Source organism: Pelobates fuscus, chromosome 9 (assembly GCF_036172605.1).
Source record: "Pelobates fuscus isolate aPelFus1 chromosome 9, aPelFus1.pri, whole genome shotgun sequence".
Lineage (NCBI taxonomy): Eukaryota > Metazoa > Chordata > Amphibia > Anura > Pelobatidae > Pelobates > Pelobates fuscus.
Window position 1 is genome coordinate 15,073,454 of NC_086325.1, and position 15,401 is coordinate 15,088,854.

The 15,401-nt window shown below is 42.3% G+C and overlaps 1 protein-coding gene across 7 annotated transcripts in view; it reads right to left on the reverse strand.

The window, feature by feature from the left end:
• Positions 1–15,401, reverse strand: part of RYR1 (ryanodine receptor 1) — a 150,011-nt gene that overhangs the window by 115,756 nt on the left and 18,854 nt on the right. For all 7 annotated transcript variants that reach the window (XM_063431253.1, XM_063431252.1, XM_063431248.1 and 4 more), the window contains 9 exons: positions 6,439–6,551; positions 5,780–5,879; positions 5,579–5,675; positions 5,418–5,492; positions 5,040–5,196; positions 4,677–4,841; positions 4,359–4,480; positions 1,729–1,915; positions 1,009–1,144 (listed from right to left, as the gene is read on the reverse strand). In XM_063431253.1, the coding sequence (XP_063287323.1) occupies positions 1,009–1,144; positions 1,729–1,915; positions 4,359–4,480; positions 4,677–4,841; positions 5,040–5,196; positions 5,418–5,492; positions 5,579–5,675; positions 5,780–5,879; positions 6,439–6,551 (1,152 nt within the window). The remainder of the gene's footprint in view (positions 1–1,008; positions 1,145–1,728; positions 1,916–4,358; positions 4,481–4,676; positions 4,842–5,039; positions 5,197–5,417; positions 5,493–5,578; positions 5,676–5,779; positions 5,880–6,438; positions 6,552–15,401) is intronic.

The window sequence follows — 15,401 nt, forward strand, 5'->3', positions numbered from 1 at the left end:
AGGTGCCGTTTTTCCAAACTAAAGAGATTTACATTTTTAACCTTTCTTCATAAATAAAATGCTTCCTTTATTTGATTAATTTTGTAGCTTGTCTCTGCACTTTTTCTAGTGCCATAATATCCTTCTTTGGAACAGCTGCCCAAAATTGCACAGCATATTCAAGGTGTGGTCTTACCAGCGATTTATAAAGAGGCAAAATTATATTTTCATCCCGAGAATTTATGCCCCTATTTATACACGACAAAACCTTACTGACCTTAGCAACTGCAGATTGACATTGCATATTGCTGCCTAATTTGTAGTCTATAACAATTCCAAAATCCTTCTCGAGTGTGGTTATCCCTAATTCACTACCATTTAGGGTGTAAGTTGCTTGTGCATTTTTGACCCCAAAGTGCATAACTTTGCATTTCTCTACATTAAATTTCAGCTGCCATTTTAGTTCCCAGTCTCCCAATCTATCCAAATCCCTCTGCAGCAAAACAATATCCTGCTCACATTTTATTACTTTACAAAGTTTTGTGTCATCTGCCAACACTAAAACATGTCTTCCAATGCCTATTTCAAGATCATTTATAAATATGTTAAATAGAAGCGGTTCCAAAACAGAACCCTGAGAGACACCACTTACCACTTTTGTTCAGCTTGGACTGTTAGAGGGTACTTAAGGACTGGGTTGGGAACCACTGATCTATACCATCTTTGTGTTTATATATTTATATTATTTTATTCTATACCTTCTTTAGGTGTATATTATTATATAAATTATTTCTATACCGTCTTTGTGTTTATATTATTTTATTCTATGCCATCTTTGTGATTATATTATTTTATTCTATTCTATACATACGTTAGGTTTATATTATGATATTAATTTCTTCTATACTGTCTTTGTGTTTATATTATTACATTATTTCACTCTGTACCTTTTTTATTTTTATATTATTCCATTATTTCATTCTGTGCTTTAGGCTTATATAATGATATTAAAATAAACACCATACGTACCAAGCAGTTCATACAGCAAGTTTACAATCTCCTTCCAGGAATCTGCAGCATCTTCACCAGCAAACTCTGCAAAATGTGCGGCCGTACTGTAAATATTCAGTCTATCTATACAGTCCAAGACCAGCGAGATGATACCCTGTAGAGAGAATGGATTCACTCCTTGAAATGGAATTCGGTATTACTGGGAATTGTTGAAATAAATGTAAAAGGAAGCGAAAGGGGTGCTATAGTTCCCACACAGGACAGATAGCCAGATTACTAAGGATATAATTCACATTAAACACAGCGATCAGATCCGGATTTGCGACCAGATGATGGCTTCTGCCTTGTGATGGTAACTTAGTGGCCAAGTCACCTCTAGTCACCGAGTCACCTCTAGCACACTAGCCGAGAAATCCGAGACACTTGTATACAGGAAATATATGACGGCAATCCAATAAAACAAACTACTAAGTATATATTATTTGGCTGGGACCCCATTGACCCCCAGTCCTCGTATTTCTCTGAAGGAAGCTGAGGGACATCATACATGGAGATGTTGGTAATTGCCAGAACTATATTTACTCATTATTTTGGTTAAGTTCACCATTTCCAGCTGAAGTCTACTGAGATTAGATAGTCACTGCAGCGATTTTATTAATATATATCTGGTTTCGACCTGGAGTTTAATGTCTGACTCTAGCCGAATATTATGAATATAAGGTGGGATAAGGTTGTTACCTCCTCCTGAAAGAGGTTCTGACGATTTTTCAGCGAGCGGAGTTTTGTCTGTTTCTCTTCATGTTGAAGTTCCTCGTCTGGGTGTTGGAAATAGCCAATCAGATCCTGCAGGGTCAAGATGACCATGTCCAGGGGCAATGTAACCGCTTTCGATGGCTTGTTCTTACCGTTGAGGCTGTCCAGACCCCTGTAAATAAGACAGACATGTATTCCAGGTGAGATTGGGCGTACAACTGAGGAAGATAAATGTCTTGTCTCTCCCATTAAAGGATGCGCAGGCCTTATGTACTATACATCAATTGCCAGATCCGGATTAACATAGGCTTAGGGGCTCCGGCACCAAGCTAGGACCAAACTAATTATAAGGTGAGGGAGTAAAGGTTCTGATTATTTTAACAGCTGACGCGTTGGGCTATACAAAGTGTAACGGAGCTTCCTGTACCCCAGTTGGGTACCTCTGCAGACGGATGCTCCTAGTGCTCACCGAGGACTCCAAGCACTCCACCAGACACCATCAGCACTGCAGTACCCATGTCCAGCGTTACAGCTGGCTGGGAACGCGCCGTCCTCCACCCACCCTGGACCCAAGACCAGGATCCAGCTTCCAGTGGGTGAACCTCTCCTACTCCAGACAGCGTAGCAGTAACAGCTCTTAAAAGAGCGAGTGATTAAAATCCATGGGGAGTATAATGATGGAGCAATCCCCAGCGTAGATACAGCCTTTTCCACCACACATGAGATGAGACTCTATGTTGAGGGTAAAACAGGAACTCAATTTTAATGGAGGCACACTGGCCTTTTATGCAAGTTTCCCAACAAGGGTGACACCCAGGTGGACCTTGTTGGGCACAGGGACACAAATTAACAAACCAATAAAAACAGAGTCATAAAGTGAGACACTCCCATGCACAAACAATAGAATCCCTCCTCTGTGCTTGGGAGATAATTTAATCAGGAACTGTACTAATCTAACTCAATTATCTCCAAGCACAGAAAAACATCCAATTTTATGAAACCCCAAAAAGTACCTTAAAACCCCATAAAACCCCATAAAAGTGACATTCCCATACATAATCATACAATCCCTCCCCTCTGCCTGGAAGATAATTGAGTCAAGTGCCGTATTAACTAAATTATCTCCAGACACAAAAACACAATTAAAAAAAAAAATACCTTAAAACACACAAATCCCCCACAAATGTTACATCCCCTGATAGCCCCGATCTGGGTGAACAACATATTCAAACATCACCCAGTTCAGTTCAGGGATTCAGGAATTTCATGGAAGTCATAGTTTTGACCGACCGTGCACATGGTTCTATGCCCAAAACAGTTCCAGGGAAATCAGTGCTAAGTCGGTCAAGTTCGGTAGTCTTTTACAGGTTTCCCTGCAGGGCCCATAGTCTGTGGGCAGGAGGCTGGCATGCAGGCCCCTCCAAGTACAAGTGGCAAGGTTACTTTCGCCACACAAAGGCATGGAATCTCGCCCTGTAATACTGAGCAGTGCCTGCCGCCACAAGGGAAAAAGACTGCGTTAAAGATATGGAGAGCCTGTGATGGAGAGCAACATGTAACAAGTAGACTGCGTGAGGGACAGGCAGCAAGCATCCGAGACAGATGAAAGGTGGAGAACAGAGACTGCTGAATAAGGAAACATTAGACAGGTGTTAAACTCTGTGAGAGGGAAAAGACCTTTCATATAAAAGGAACACGCTTTACCTTGCAAACAGTACCGCTAATCCAATTTGTTAATATACATATATACATACAGGCATTATATACATTATATACACCATACGACTATTATAATATACTGCTCCAAGGAATTACCTACTTCAGGAGCAAGGCCCACTTTCAGTAAGTAGGACTCACTCTTCTGTCACACAATGAATGGGACCCCCAGTGAGTGAGCATCTCATGCAATGAGTGGGACCTCCAATGAGTGAGCACTTCATACAAGTGGGACCTCAAATGAGTGAGCATCTCATACAATGAGTGGGACCTCCAATGAGTGAGCATCTCATACAATGAGTGGGACCTCCAAAGAGTGAACATCTCATACAATGAGTGGGACCTCCAATGTGTGAGCATCTCATACAATGAGTGGGACCTCCAATGTGTGAGCATTTCATACCAGTGGGACCTCCAATGAGTGAGCATGTCATACATTGAGTGGCACTTCCAATGAGTGAGCATGTCATACATTGAGTGGGACCTCCAATGAGTGAGCATTTCATACAATGAGTGAAACCTCCAATGAGTGAGCATGTCATACAATGAGTGAAACCTCCAATGAGTGAGCATGTCATACAATGAGTGGGACCACCGATGAGTGAGCATGTCATACAATGAGTGAAACCTCCAATGAGTGAGCATGTCATAAAATGAGTGGGACCACCTATGAGTGAGCATGTCATACAATGAGTGAAACCTCCAATGAGTGAGCATGTCATAAAATGAGTGGGACCTCCAATGAGTGAGCATGTCATAAAATTAGTAAAACCTCCGAGTGAGCATGTCATACAATGAGTAAAACATCCATTGATTGTCATACAATGAGTGAAACATCTATTGATTGTCATCCAATGAGGGTCCCCTTGGTGTGTGACACAGCTCTGAGCAAGACTCACTTTATGAAGAGGTTGAAGAGTCCAGATGTGCTGTAGATCATTCTTGCTGCCTGCGATTCTTCCCTCTGGGAGCGAGAGAGAGCCAGGGCATCATCCATGTGTCCTTCTTGGTGCAGAATAGCCTGCAGGTGATGAAATGAAGGGTCAGTGACTCCTGTCTTATTACTCCCTCAGGGCAACAACCATCTCACTAACAACATATCAATGCCTTATAGAAGGAGAGAGTATTAGCTTAGAGGACAACCACATCCGATTCAGGAAGTATGGTAGAATGATGATTGAGAGCTAGGGCAGCAGTTTGCCAGGGGGCAGGTTCACCTTGCGTTTCAGTGGGCCGAGACGGACAACCTTGGAATCTGCTGCACCGTATGTAAGCCACAAGCCGCTATTCACATGCTGGACAAAGCACATAGACTCGCCATACTTGATCTCAGCAGGACCCATTCCCTCCACATCTCTCTTTGGGGCGACATCCAACTTTTCCTGAAGGCGAGAGTGATGAAAGAAAATGAGCAGCATGATAAATAAAAGGTTATTGCGTCCATTAGTGTGGAGAGACAAAAACTGGAAGTTAATACAGGAAGGTATATAGTGACTGATATAGGGTAATGATTACAGAGTAACACCGAGGACAACATCCACAAAACCCACGTCGGTATCCGTCGCTTCAAATTCCCTCACCTTGGAAGCCCGGAAACAGAAAGATGTGGTTTTGGTATTTCCTTTCTCAGGTTCCACCAACACTAGACCCTTCTCCTCGTCTCTTGCTAGGTACCTTCCTGTGGTAACATGGCGTGCACGGAATGGCTGTCCCCATCTTACGTGACCTCCACTCCAGCTGCAAATGGAAACAGATCATTCTAGAACTATTGGGAATCTGCTATATGCAGCTACCACATTGGAAATGAACCGCATAAATAAAATTTAAATAATAATTAGAATTAATTTCATCATAATAATAATAATAATAGGATTTTGCTTTTTATTGAAATGCTGGAGATAGAGAAATCGCACGTTACTTTCCAATGGTATCATGTGGGCTCAAGTCTAGTTACATACCTGATTCTCAGAGGTTCAAGACGCCACAATGACCGGGCATGGGAGCATACAGCTCCTCCCTCATAATGTGACAACCTGGAGTACAAGGTGACAAGAAAGAATGAGATTAAGTCCAGCCTGTTGTCCCTGGACATGCACACACCTTGAATACAATTACTGACTTGCGCTGGTCCTCTCCTTGGTCAGTGGAAGCGATGGTCAAACATTCGTCCATGTGACCATGAAACAAACGCAAGACGTGCCCGCCAGTCAGGTATCCTATGAACAAAATATGATTTCAATCTGGATTATGAAGAAAAATCAATTCTGGAGCAAAGTTTTAGCAGTGGAGAAATAAGCGGTCACAACTGCCCAGTCCATACCTTCAGCAATCTCACAGCCAGAAGTGATTGGGTTCATGTTCCACAGGGTTTGCATGAAGGAGGCATCCACTTGGAGCTCACCACTAGCAGTAGAGAGATGCTGGAGGGACAAAGAAAGTAACAAGTAAGGGCTTATTTTCTGCTTTGCATTTTCACAGGAAACATGTACTCATTATCTGCATTATGATAATTACTATAACCCGGTAATGCTGATTTTACATCTAAGAAATCCCCCAGCTCACAGCCTGGCCCCCACCGGAGGTGTGGCTAAAATAGAGATTACACACTTCCTTCTAGCTGCACCAATTCATACCAGCAATGAGCACTGTGGTAGGCTGGAAGGAGTCAGCTGACAATTTCAGTGAATCAAAGCGGTTTATTGATACTCAGCTTAATGCTTTCTCATTAGTCCAAGTAGCATCAAAACATTAAAAACTGTTTAACACTAAATGGAAGAGTTGCGCCAAGGGACTCGGCTAGAGAGGATACAATGCCTACCTTAACATCACTGAGCCCATCTACTTTATATCCTTGGACAGTTGCACAGAAATGATCAGGTGCGAACCGATGATTAGGGTTGGTCAGTGTAATGGATGGACAGACAGAGGTATGACAGACACACTTACAGGAGTGAGGGCTTATGTGTCTCAGAGACTTACCAAATATCTTTCAGAGGAAACACTGACCAGGATCAAATCATCCCCAATTCGTACTTTCTCACCTTCTGAGCGCTGCTTGGAAGCAGGGTGAATGGTCCACCAACATGCCTCCCCTACAAAACACAAGAGAAGAAACGGACTAGATTGAAAACGAATTGTACAGAAAATAGTGATTTTATTCAACAAAGCCAAAAAACTATTCAAGATTTTAAAGATAGAGGTTATAGTGAGAACATTTTAATTGCTGCTACTGAGGATGTACAAGACATTGATAGAAAATTATTATTAGAAAGTACAAAAAGAAAGCAGATAAAGAATTTAACAGTGCAATACCATTTATATGCCAATACTCTGGACGACAAAATCAAAAGGTGAGACGGATCATAATCAATTATTGGCACTTATAACTGGATGATCCGATCCTAAAAGATATCCTGCCTTTAAAACCGAAAATTGTGCACCGAGGGTTATCTAACCTCGAGAGAATCCTTACAGACAAGATTTTAGAAGCCCCAGGGGAAAACATAAAGAGGATTTTTTTAAACACGTATCAAGAGTTTTTTTTAAATGTGGCAACTGCAATGCCTGTACAAAAACAGGGGGAATTAAAAAATGCCATAATAAATTTGCAGCTAATGTAATCTGGGAGCCATGGGAGGCATAGTCGGGGATGCTGGGAAGGACTTAAGAACCTAGCGCTTCCCCTAAACGCTACCTTGGCTCCCAGGGAATACCACGGGGCTAGCCCTTTCCCCTCCGCACCGCTGACCTGCTCGCTGCCGGCTTCCAATCACGACCCGAACCTCCCCCTTTACCCAGTAACTTTCCCTGTACCTTCCCTATCTATCTTCCTATTACTCTCCTGTCACTTCTCCTCACCTCTCCTCCATGGAAAAGAAGTTAACCATCGACCACTTAAACCAACTCGTAGTGAAACACATATCCAAACAAAACAACAAAAAGATAACTTTTATAAGGCGAGTGCACAAACCAAACCCCTACTCACATAAGACCTTAGCACAACTATACCAAATTTGTGATTTCCAAAATCTTATATACAAATGTTATACCAATGCAATGTTACTTAACTGCAAAGTTCCAAACATATCGCAATGTGTCTTTGAAATTTGCCATTTTTTAAAACATTTTTTTTAATAAATATTAATTATTTAAGGATTTTTAATTATCTATTTTTCATTTATTTTTTTAACAGATCAAGCCAAGAGAGGTCTTTTTGATTCTAAGGGACCAAATTTTGGTCCACGGGGCTCAGTATGTATTTTTACCTAATATCCATCCACTCTATTCTATCAAATAGTACACACATTTTTATGTTATAATACCCCTTTTGCACATATGTATTTTATTTTGTACATTTTAATATATGGGTATTAATGTAAAAAAATCCTTCTTTCCCCATCTCTCTCTTTTTCCATTTACACAATACGCATTTTTTTTTCTATTTACAAATATGCACTTTATTCCTGATAAAGGAATTATATGTAGCTTAGTAGAAAAGTAAAACAAGAGATTAAAAATAAGGGCATTTAAATCAGACGCTTCTTATAAGATATATGGAAGCCAATAATACTTGCAAAAAGGAAATTAAAGTGACTAAACTAGAAAATGAGAAATTGATAGCCAAAGAATGCAAAACCAACCCCAAATTTTTTTTCCAAGTACATCAAGTCTAAAAAAACTAAAAATGAAAATGTAGGTACACTGGAAACAGAGATGGATCTGTTAGTTAACGAAGAGCAGGAAAAGGCAGAAATTTTAAAGAACTATTTTTATTCAGTATATATTAATGAGTGTGCCAAATGTAACTTCGCCACTGGTTCTTGGAGGGTCCTGTTTGCCAGCCTCCTGCCTCAGGACTATGGGCCATGCAAAAAGGCTCATAAAAGACCTTGTTTGTGCCTTTTTGCTATCCTGTTCGGGAACCGAACAGACGCACGAACCAGGGACAACCCGGGAGTTTAACACCTTGGAACGGTTCTCACCGCAGTGTTCTAATTGTTCGTCTGGGTGGACGCAATTCCTATGGACAACCACGAGGTGGCAGCCATCTTGTTCGCATGAACGCAGGCAGCGGTGTTTGGGCGTGAATCTCATGGAACTGGAATCGGACACAGAAACTCCCAAACACCGCTGGACTTACATCATCGCCTGCGTTCGTTTCTATACAAAGTAGAAGGGCACTGTTCTGTGAATTCGTTTGTCTGGATGAGGGGAACAAGCTCCAGGGTAAAAACATTGACTATTTTCGGTAGTTTGCTCGTTTTCCAAACTACTGAACTAGACAAACCGCAAGCCCTGAATCTCTGGAACTGGTTTGGGCATGGGACCATGCGGGCAGTCGAAATTCCTGAACCCCTGAACTGATCTGGGTGATTTTTGAATATGTTGGTCACCCAGATCAGGGCTATCAGGGGATGTAACATTTGGGGGGGCTTTGTGTGTTTTAAGGTATTTGGGGGGTTTTATAAAAATGTGTGTTTTTGTGTCTGGAGATAATTGAGTTAATCCAGTACTTGACTCAATTATCTTCCAGGCAGAGGGGAGGGATTGTATGATTATGTATGGGAGTGTCATGTACTTGAACAACTTTGTCATTGGTCTGTAACTGTAGCCTTCCATCAGGTCCAGGTGGGAGTGCCCCTTGCATGGGGACTTGCATATAAGGCCAGTTGTGGCTACCATTAAATGAGTTCCTGCTTACCCTCAATATAGAGTCTCATTTCATGTGTGGGGGAGAACGGCTGTATCTACCCTGGGGATTTTTAAATCACTACACTCCTCTGGGTTATAATCACTTGCTCTTGTAAGAGCAGCCTGCTTTGCTCTCTGGACTAGGAGAGGTCTACCCACTGGAAGCTGGATCCTGGTCTTGGGTCCAGGGTGGGTGGAGGAGAGCAAGACCCCAACCAAGCTGCAACGCTGGAAGGGGGGACTACAGTGCTGATGGTGTCTGGTGTGGTGCTTGTGGTACTCGGTAAGCACTAAGGAAGCAGCGACTGGCTGAGGCACCAAGTCTGTGTGCCAGGCGGTCTGCCACAATGAGGATTCTATGGTAAGAGATATGCAAATGATTGCTGAAAAAAAATTGTAGATAACTTGTGATTGGATGACTCGAGACAAGGTTAAAGAAAATTAATGTAAATAAAGCTCCGGGGCCTGACGGCATTCACCCACAAGTACTTAAGGATCTAAGTGGGGAAAAATAAGTGAACCACTGTATTTAATTTTTCAAGATTATTTTGTTTCAGGTATTGTACCAGAGGATTGGAGGAAGGCAGATGTTGTTCCTATATTTAAATAGGGTTCAAAATCCTTGCCTGGAAAATATAGAACTGTGCGCTTAACTTCTGTGACTGGGAAAATATTTGAAGGGTTATTAAGGGAGAATATTAAGGTACTCATTGGGAAGTACTTTGTTGTTAGCAATAATCAGCATAAGGATAGAGTACAACGAGTGGTCATTAATGGTACGTTTTCAGGCTGGACAAAAGTGGTAGGTGGTGTCTGTCAGGGACTGCTTCTATTCGACGTATTTATACATGATCTTGTAATAGGCATTGAAAGCCATGTTTCAGTGTTTGCAGATGACAACAAATTTTGCTAAGTAATAAGATGTGAGCAGGATATTGCTTTGCTGCAGAGAGATTTAGATACATTGGGGGACTGGGCACTACAATGTCAGGTGAAATTTAATGTAGAGAAATGCAAAGTTATGCACTTTGGGGTCAAAAATGCACAAGCAACTTACACCCTAAATGGTAGTGAATTAGGGATAACAACACAAGAGAAGGATTTGGGAATTGTTATAGACTACAAATTAGGCAGCAATATGCAATGTCAATCTGCAGTTGCTAAGGCCAGTAAGGTTTTGTCATGTATACATAGGAGCATAAATTCTCGGGATGAAAATCTAATTTTGACTCTGGTAAGACCACACCTTGAATATGCTGTGCAATTTTGGGCAGCTGTTCTAAAGAAGAATATCATGGCACTAGAAAAAGTGCAGAGATGAGTGTGGCGAAACCAACCTCGCCACTGGGCATTGGAGAAGCCTGTTTGCCCGCCTCCTGCCTGCTGACTATGGCCCCTGGGAGATTTGGCCCTTTAAATACTGATTTGGGCATATTGTATTTTATTATGCTGCTGATGGCCCTTTAAGAACCATCTGGGGACATACAGTGGATTTACTGGGTGGCCACCATTTCATGTATCAGAGGCACATGGTTTTATGGGGTTATTGCATGTTTTGGGGTCCCTGTGATATGTTTTATAAAACTGCATTTCTCTGCCTGTGATAATTATATTACCCATTGTGTTCAGTAATCATATCACAGGCAGAGGGGAGGATTTTGTGTGGGAGTGTCTGTGTGTATTGTACGGATTGATTGGTTGTATTTAAAAACCCTGTGGGCAGTACTATGTTTGTGGATTGTAAATAAAAGAGGCTGTATGTGCCAGTACAGTCAGTTCTGCTTGACCTCAAAACGAAGTGTCGTCTCGTTATTGGGGGAATTGAATTGTATGCTGATTGCCAGGAGTGTAAGCTGATTGTATGCTTTTCCTGTTCAGCTGTTTACAGCATTCATATGCTTGAGAGCATTTGTATGCTTCTCCGGTTCGGGTGGTCGTGGTGTCTGCTGCAGTGCTTGGAGTCCTCAGGAAGCGCTAGGAGCATCCTTCAACAGAGGAACGCAGTAGGGGTGCAAGGTTATCCGTTACAATGAGATACAAAATTGCTAAAAGGAACGGAGCATTTTAGTTACGAAGAAAGGTTAAAAAAGTTTTGGAAAAACGGCACCTCAGAAGGGATATGATAACATTATACAAATATATTCGGGGCCAGTACAAACCATTATTTGGAAATCTATTCATAAACAGGGCTATACATAGGACACGAGGTCACGCATTTAGGCTGGAAGAAAGGAGATTTCATCTAAGGCAAAGAAAAGGTTTTTTTTTTTTTACAGTAAGAGCAATAAGGATATGGAATACTCTGCCTGAAGAGGTGGTTTTATCAGAGTCCATACAGATTTTTTTTTTATTTGAATAGTTTTTATTCGCAGGCATGCATGACATATTACAGTAAGGTTACATATATAATGTAATGCAAATTACATATATAAAGATAGTGAAAAACATATCATCGCTTTCTGTTGCATTGTTACATTAAACTTAGATATATGTGGGGTACATCATTTTCACTCGTTGGTGTCAGCACGCGCTGCAAAGTTTTTTCCATAGAACAAACAGTGAAGGGGGGGAAATAGGAAGGGGGGCAACAATTCCATGGGGGATAGCTATCCATCCTTAGGTAATCTGTAGCCACTGATGTGGCGCAAGTATGCGTAGTGTATTCCTTTTTTACCTTGATTCTAATAGGTACTTTAGTTACTAGTTATATCATTAGCATAATAACTTTGGTGTGTTAATCATTTGCATGGGTATCTACACGGTATACACTGGGTGTTCATATGAACGCTCACATGAACACTTACATGAGCACGGCTGTTGACTCTTCATGGGCTTGGGGACTTTTGTGTGCGTTTTTAGGCTCTCCCTGGCCTTATTCCAGCGCTCCCAGGCTATCTTCCATATTTCGTTTTTTTGGATGGCCGCTTGTCTTGCAGCGCATTCATAAGTTTTGTTTTGCTCTATTAATTGGATGCAATCCTGTATTGTTGGGACATCCTTGGTGCGCCATCTCTGTGGCGGAACCAGCCCCGCCACTTGTGTCTGGAGAGGACTGCTTGCCAGCCTCTTGCCCTGTGATTATGGTCCATGGGAGGTTTTGGCCCTTGAAATAGCAGATTTGGGCATAATGGATTTTTGTTGTGCTGCTGGCCCTTTAACTCCCAGAGAAAGGGTTTGTACTTTTAAATTGGCACTTCGAATGCCGTCGAAGTGCCGAAGTAGTCGAAGTGGCCGCCATTCGAAAAACGAACACGTGGCGGTGGCCATCTTGGTTCATTCCATGTGGTCAGGGGTATGTGTAGCCAAATTCATGGAACTGAAATTGGCTACACAGTTCCGCGAACACCGCTGAGCCTTACCTTCTCCCACAATGATTTTGCAGCCGCAGAGACTAAGTCCCGTTCGAAGATTCGAACGCTCGTTGAATGGGACTTATTTTTTCAGCCTGAAATAGACCGACCTCACAGTCCAAATCTATGGAACTGTTTTGGGCAGGAAAATGTGCTTGCGGTCGGTCCTAAAGGACTTCAATCTAACTTTTTAACCCCTAAACTGATTGCCCTGATTTTTGAGTATGTCTTTATTTCTCGCATGGTGATTATGAAAATGTATGTTTGTGACATGTATATTTTAGAAGTTATAAATATTGCGTAAAAACTGTATTCCTCTGCCTGTGATAATGAGATTACCCATTGTGTTCAGTAATCATATCACAGGCAGAGGGGAGGATGTTGTGTGGGAGTGTCTGTGTGTATTGTACGGATTGATTGGTTGTTCTGTAATACCCTGTGGGCTGTACTGTGTTTGTGTATTGTGAATAAAAGAGACTGTATGTGCCAGGACAGTAAGATTCTGCTTAACCCTCCAAATGAAGTGTCGTCTCGTTATTGGGGGAATTGGATTGTATGCTGACTGCCAGGAGTGTAAACCTTTCGTATGTTTTTTCCTGTTCAGCTGTTTCCAGGATTCGTGTAGTTTGCAGTTCGGGAGATTGGTGTTTACAGTAGCTGCCTGTGCATCTGGAAAGGGGAATATCGCCTAAATGGTTTTTAACCTCTGGTGAGCAAAACGGTCCGTTACAATCTCCTACTTAGTAATGTCAATGCAGCTATGGTAATGTGACAAGTAAGATATGCCATAGTCGCCCCTATTTTGGGGGGGTATTTGTGTAGGAGGTAGGTCCCCGGGAGTTTCATGCCAGTTGCTGATGCCAGTAGGCCCGTTACATCTTTCCAATATTTGGATAGCCGTGGACAGCTCCACCAAATGTGGAGCATATCTCCTTTAGCATCTTGGCACCTCCAGCAGCGGTCAGATACTGTGGGGTGCATTTGGTGTAATCTTGTCGGCATCAGGTACCATCTTTACAAAAAATTTTTGGTTAATGCTATATGGGAGGAGCACAGCGTCAGTTTTTTGTGAGCAGAGAATAGCTTCTCCCATGCTAAGTCGGGAAGGTTGAGGTGTAAGTCCCGTTCCCAGCTTTGTACAAAGGGTAGATTTTTACAGTTTGCTCCTTCGTTTAGACTATTGTATAGCATTGAAATTGTTTTTTTCGCTGGCATTTTAGTGCCCGTTCAAAGGTCGACAACCGTTGCCCATTTACATTTTTCATTGCTGGCATATAGTATTTGAGTAGCCATGCCCTCAGTTGGAAGTATGCGAATTCAGACGTATTTGGCAGATTAAACTGTTGCTGTAGATTTGGGAAGGGTATGATATTGTTTCCCTGCATTATTTGTGCAATGTGTGTTATATGGTGCCTCTCCCATATACGGGAGTTGAAGTCAGGAATCAGTGATTGCAATGTGGAGATCGTCAAATAGGCTTTAGTCATACAGAGTTTGGCTCTATGGGCTTCCCATATGTGCTTTGTCAGGGAAGTAGTAGGCAGCATCTTTATGCTTAAGGAGGGGCGGGAGCCACATGATTGATAAAAACTGATGTCCTTGGGAGGTTGCGACTCTAATGCTACCCACTGTGGGCGGCGCTCTTGGGTTTGCGCTATAATAATGGGGTTAATGTTTGCTGCATGGTAATAATGTCGTATGTTGGGAAGATTCATACCTCCTTTTGTGTGGTGTCTGTACATCGTGGAGATGGCTAACCTTGGTTTCTTGTGTGCCCAGATAAACTGGTTTAGTAATTGTTGGTTCTCTGTGCAATAGGAGGACGGTAGCCGGATAGGCAGGGTCCTGAATAGGTATTGATATTTGGGGAGTATAACTATTTTTACCACGGCCACCCGGCCAGGCCATGAGATAATTTTTTTGTGCCATCCTTGGAGGAGCGTTTGCACTTGTCTCTGTAACTTCATGTAATTAGCCTTAAATAGTTGGGTTACTAAGGGGGTCAATTTGATGCCTAAGTAAGTACGGTGGTCTGTCCACCAATCATATTTGAATTCTGATTTTAGAGCTTTCGTGCTCTCGCTGGGCATGTTAAGGCCCATGGCTTGTGTCTTGGACACATTTAGTTTGTAGTAGGAGCATCTACTATAGGCTGCCAGCGTGGTTGTGAATGTTTGTAAGGAGTTTAGGGTTTGATAAGGTGAGCAGGATATCATCGGCAAACAGTGTAAGTTTATATTCCTTTTGTTGCACTTGTATGCCCTGTATATGTGGGTGATTGCGGATTAGGGTGGCGAGTGGTTCTAGCGCTAGAATGTATAGCAGGGGGCAGCCCTTTCTTGACCCGTTGGTTATGCCAAAGGATTGGGAGAGAAATCCGCTTGTGGCAACTCTTGCGGATAGGTTGCTGTAGAGTGTTTTCACCACAGCTAAGAATTGGGCCGGGAAGCAAATTTTGTGCAGCACCCAGAGGAGGAAGGACCAGTTCAGCCAATCAAATGCTTTTTCTGCATCTAGGGACAGGAACACGCTGCTCCCCCCTCCTCGGAGGCAGTGCATCAGGTTCAGTCCTTGTCGGCCCCAGACAAATCCCACCTGGTCGTCGTGTACTATCATGGTATGATTGTTGCCAGTCTGTTGGCGAAAATGTTTGCAAAAATTTTGAGTAACGATATGGGTAGGAGATTTTGGCCATTAATGGGGGGTTTCCCTGGTTTTGGTAATGCCACTATATGCGCCATCAGCATTTCTTGTGGGTTTCCAGTTCTTATCATTGCCTGGGACGCTTTGTGTAAGGGTTGCCCTAACGTTATGGAGTAGTTTTTTTTTAGTATACATTTGGGAGTCCATCCGGTCCTGGCGATTTGCCGAGTGGTAGTGCCTCAATCGCTGAAACAATTT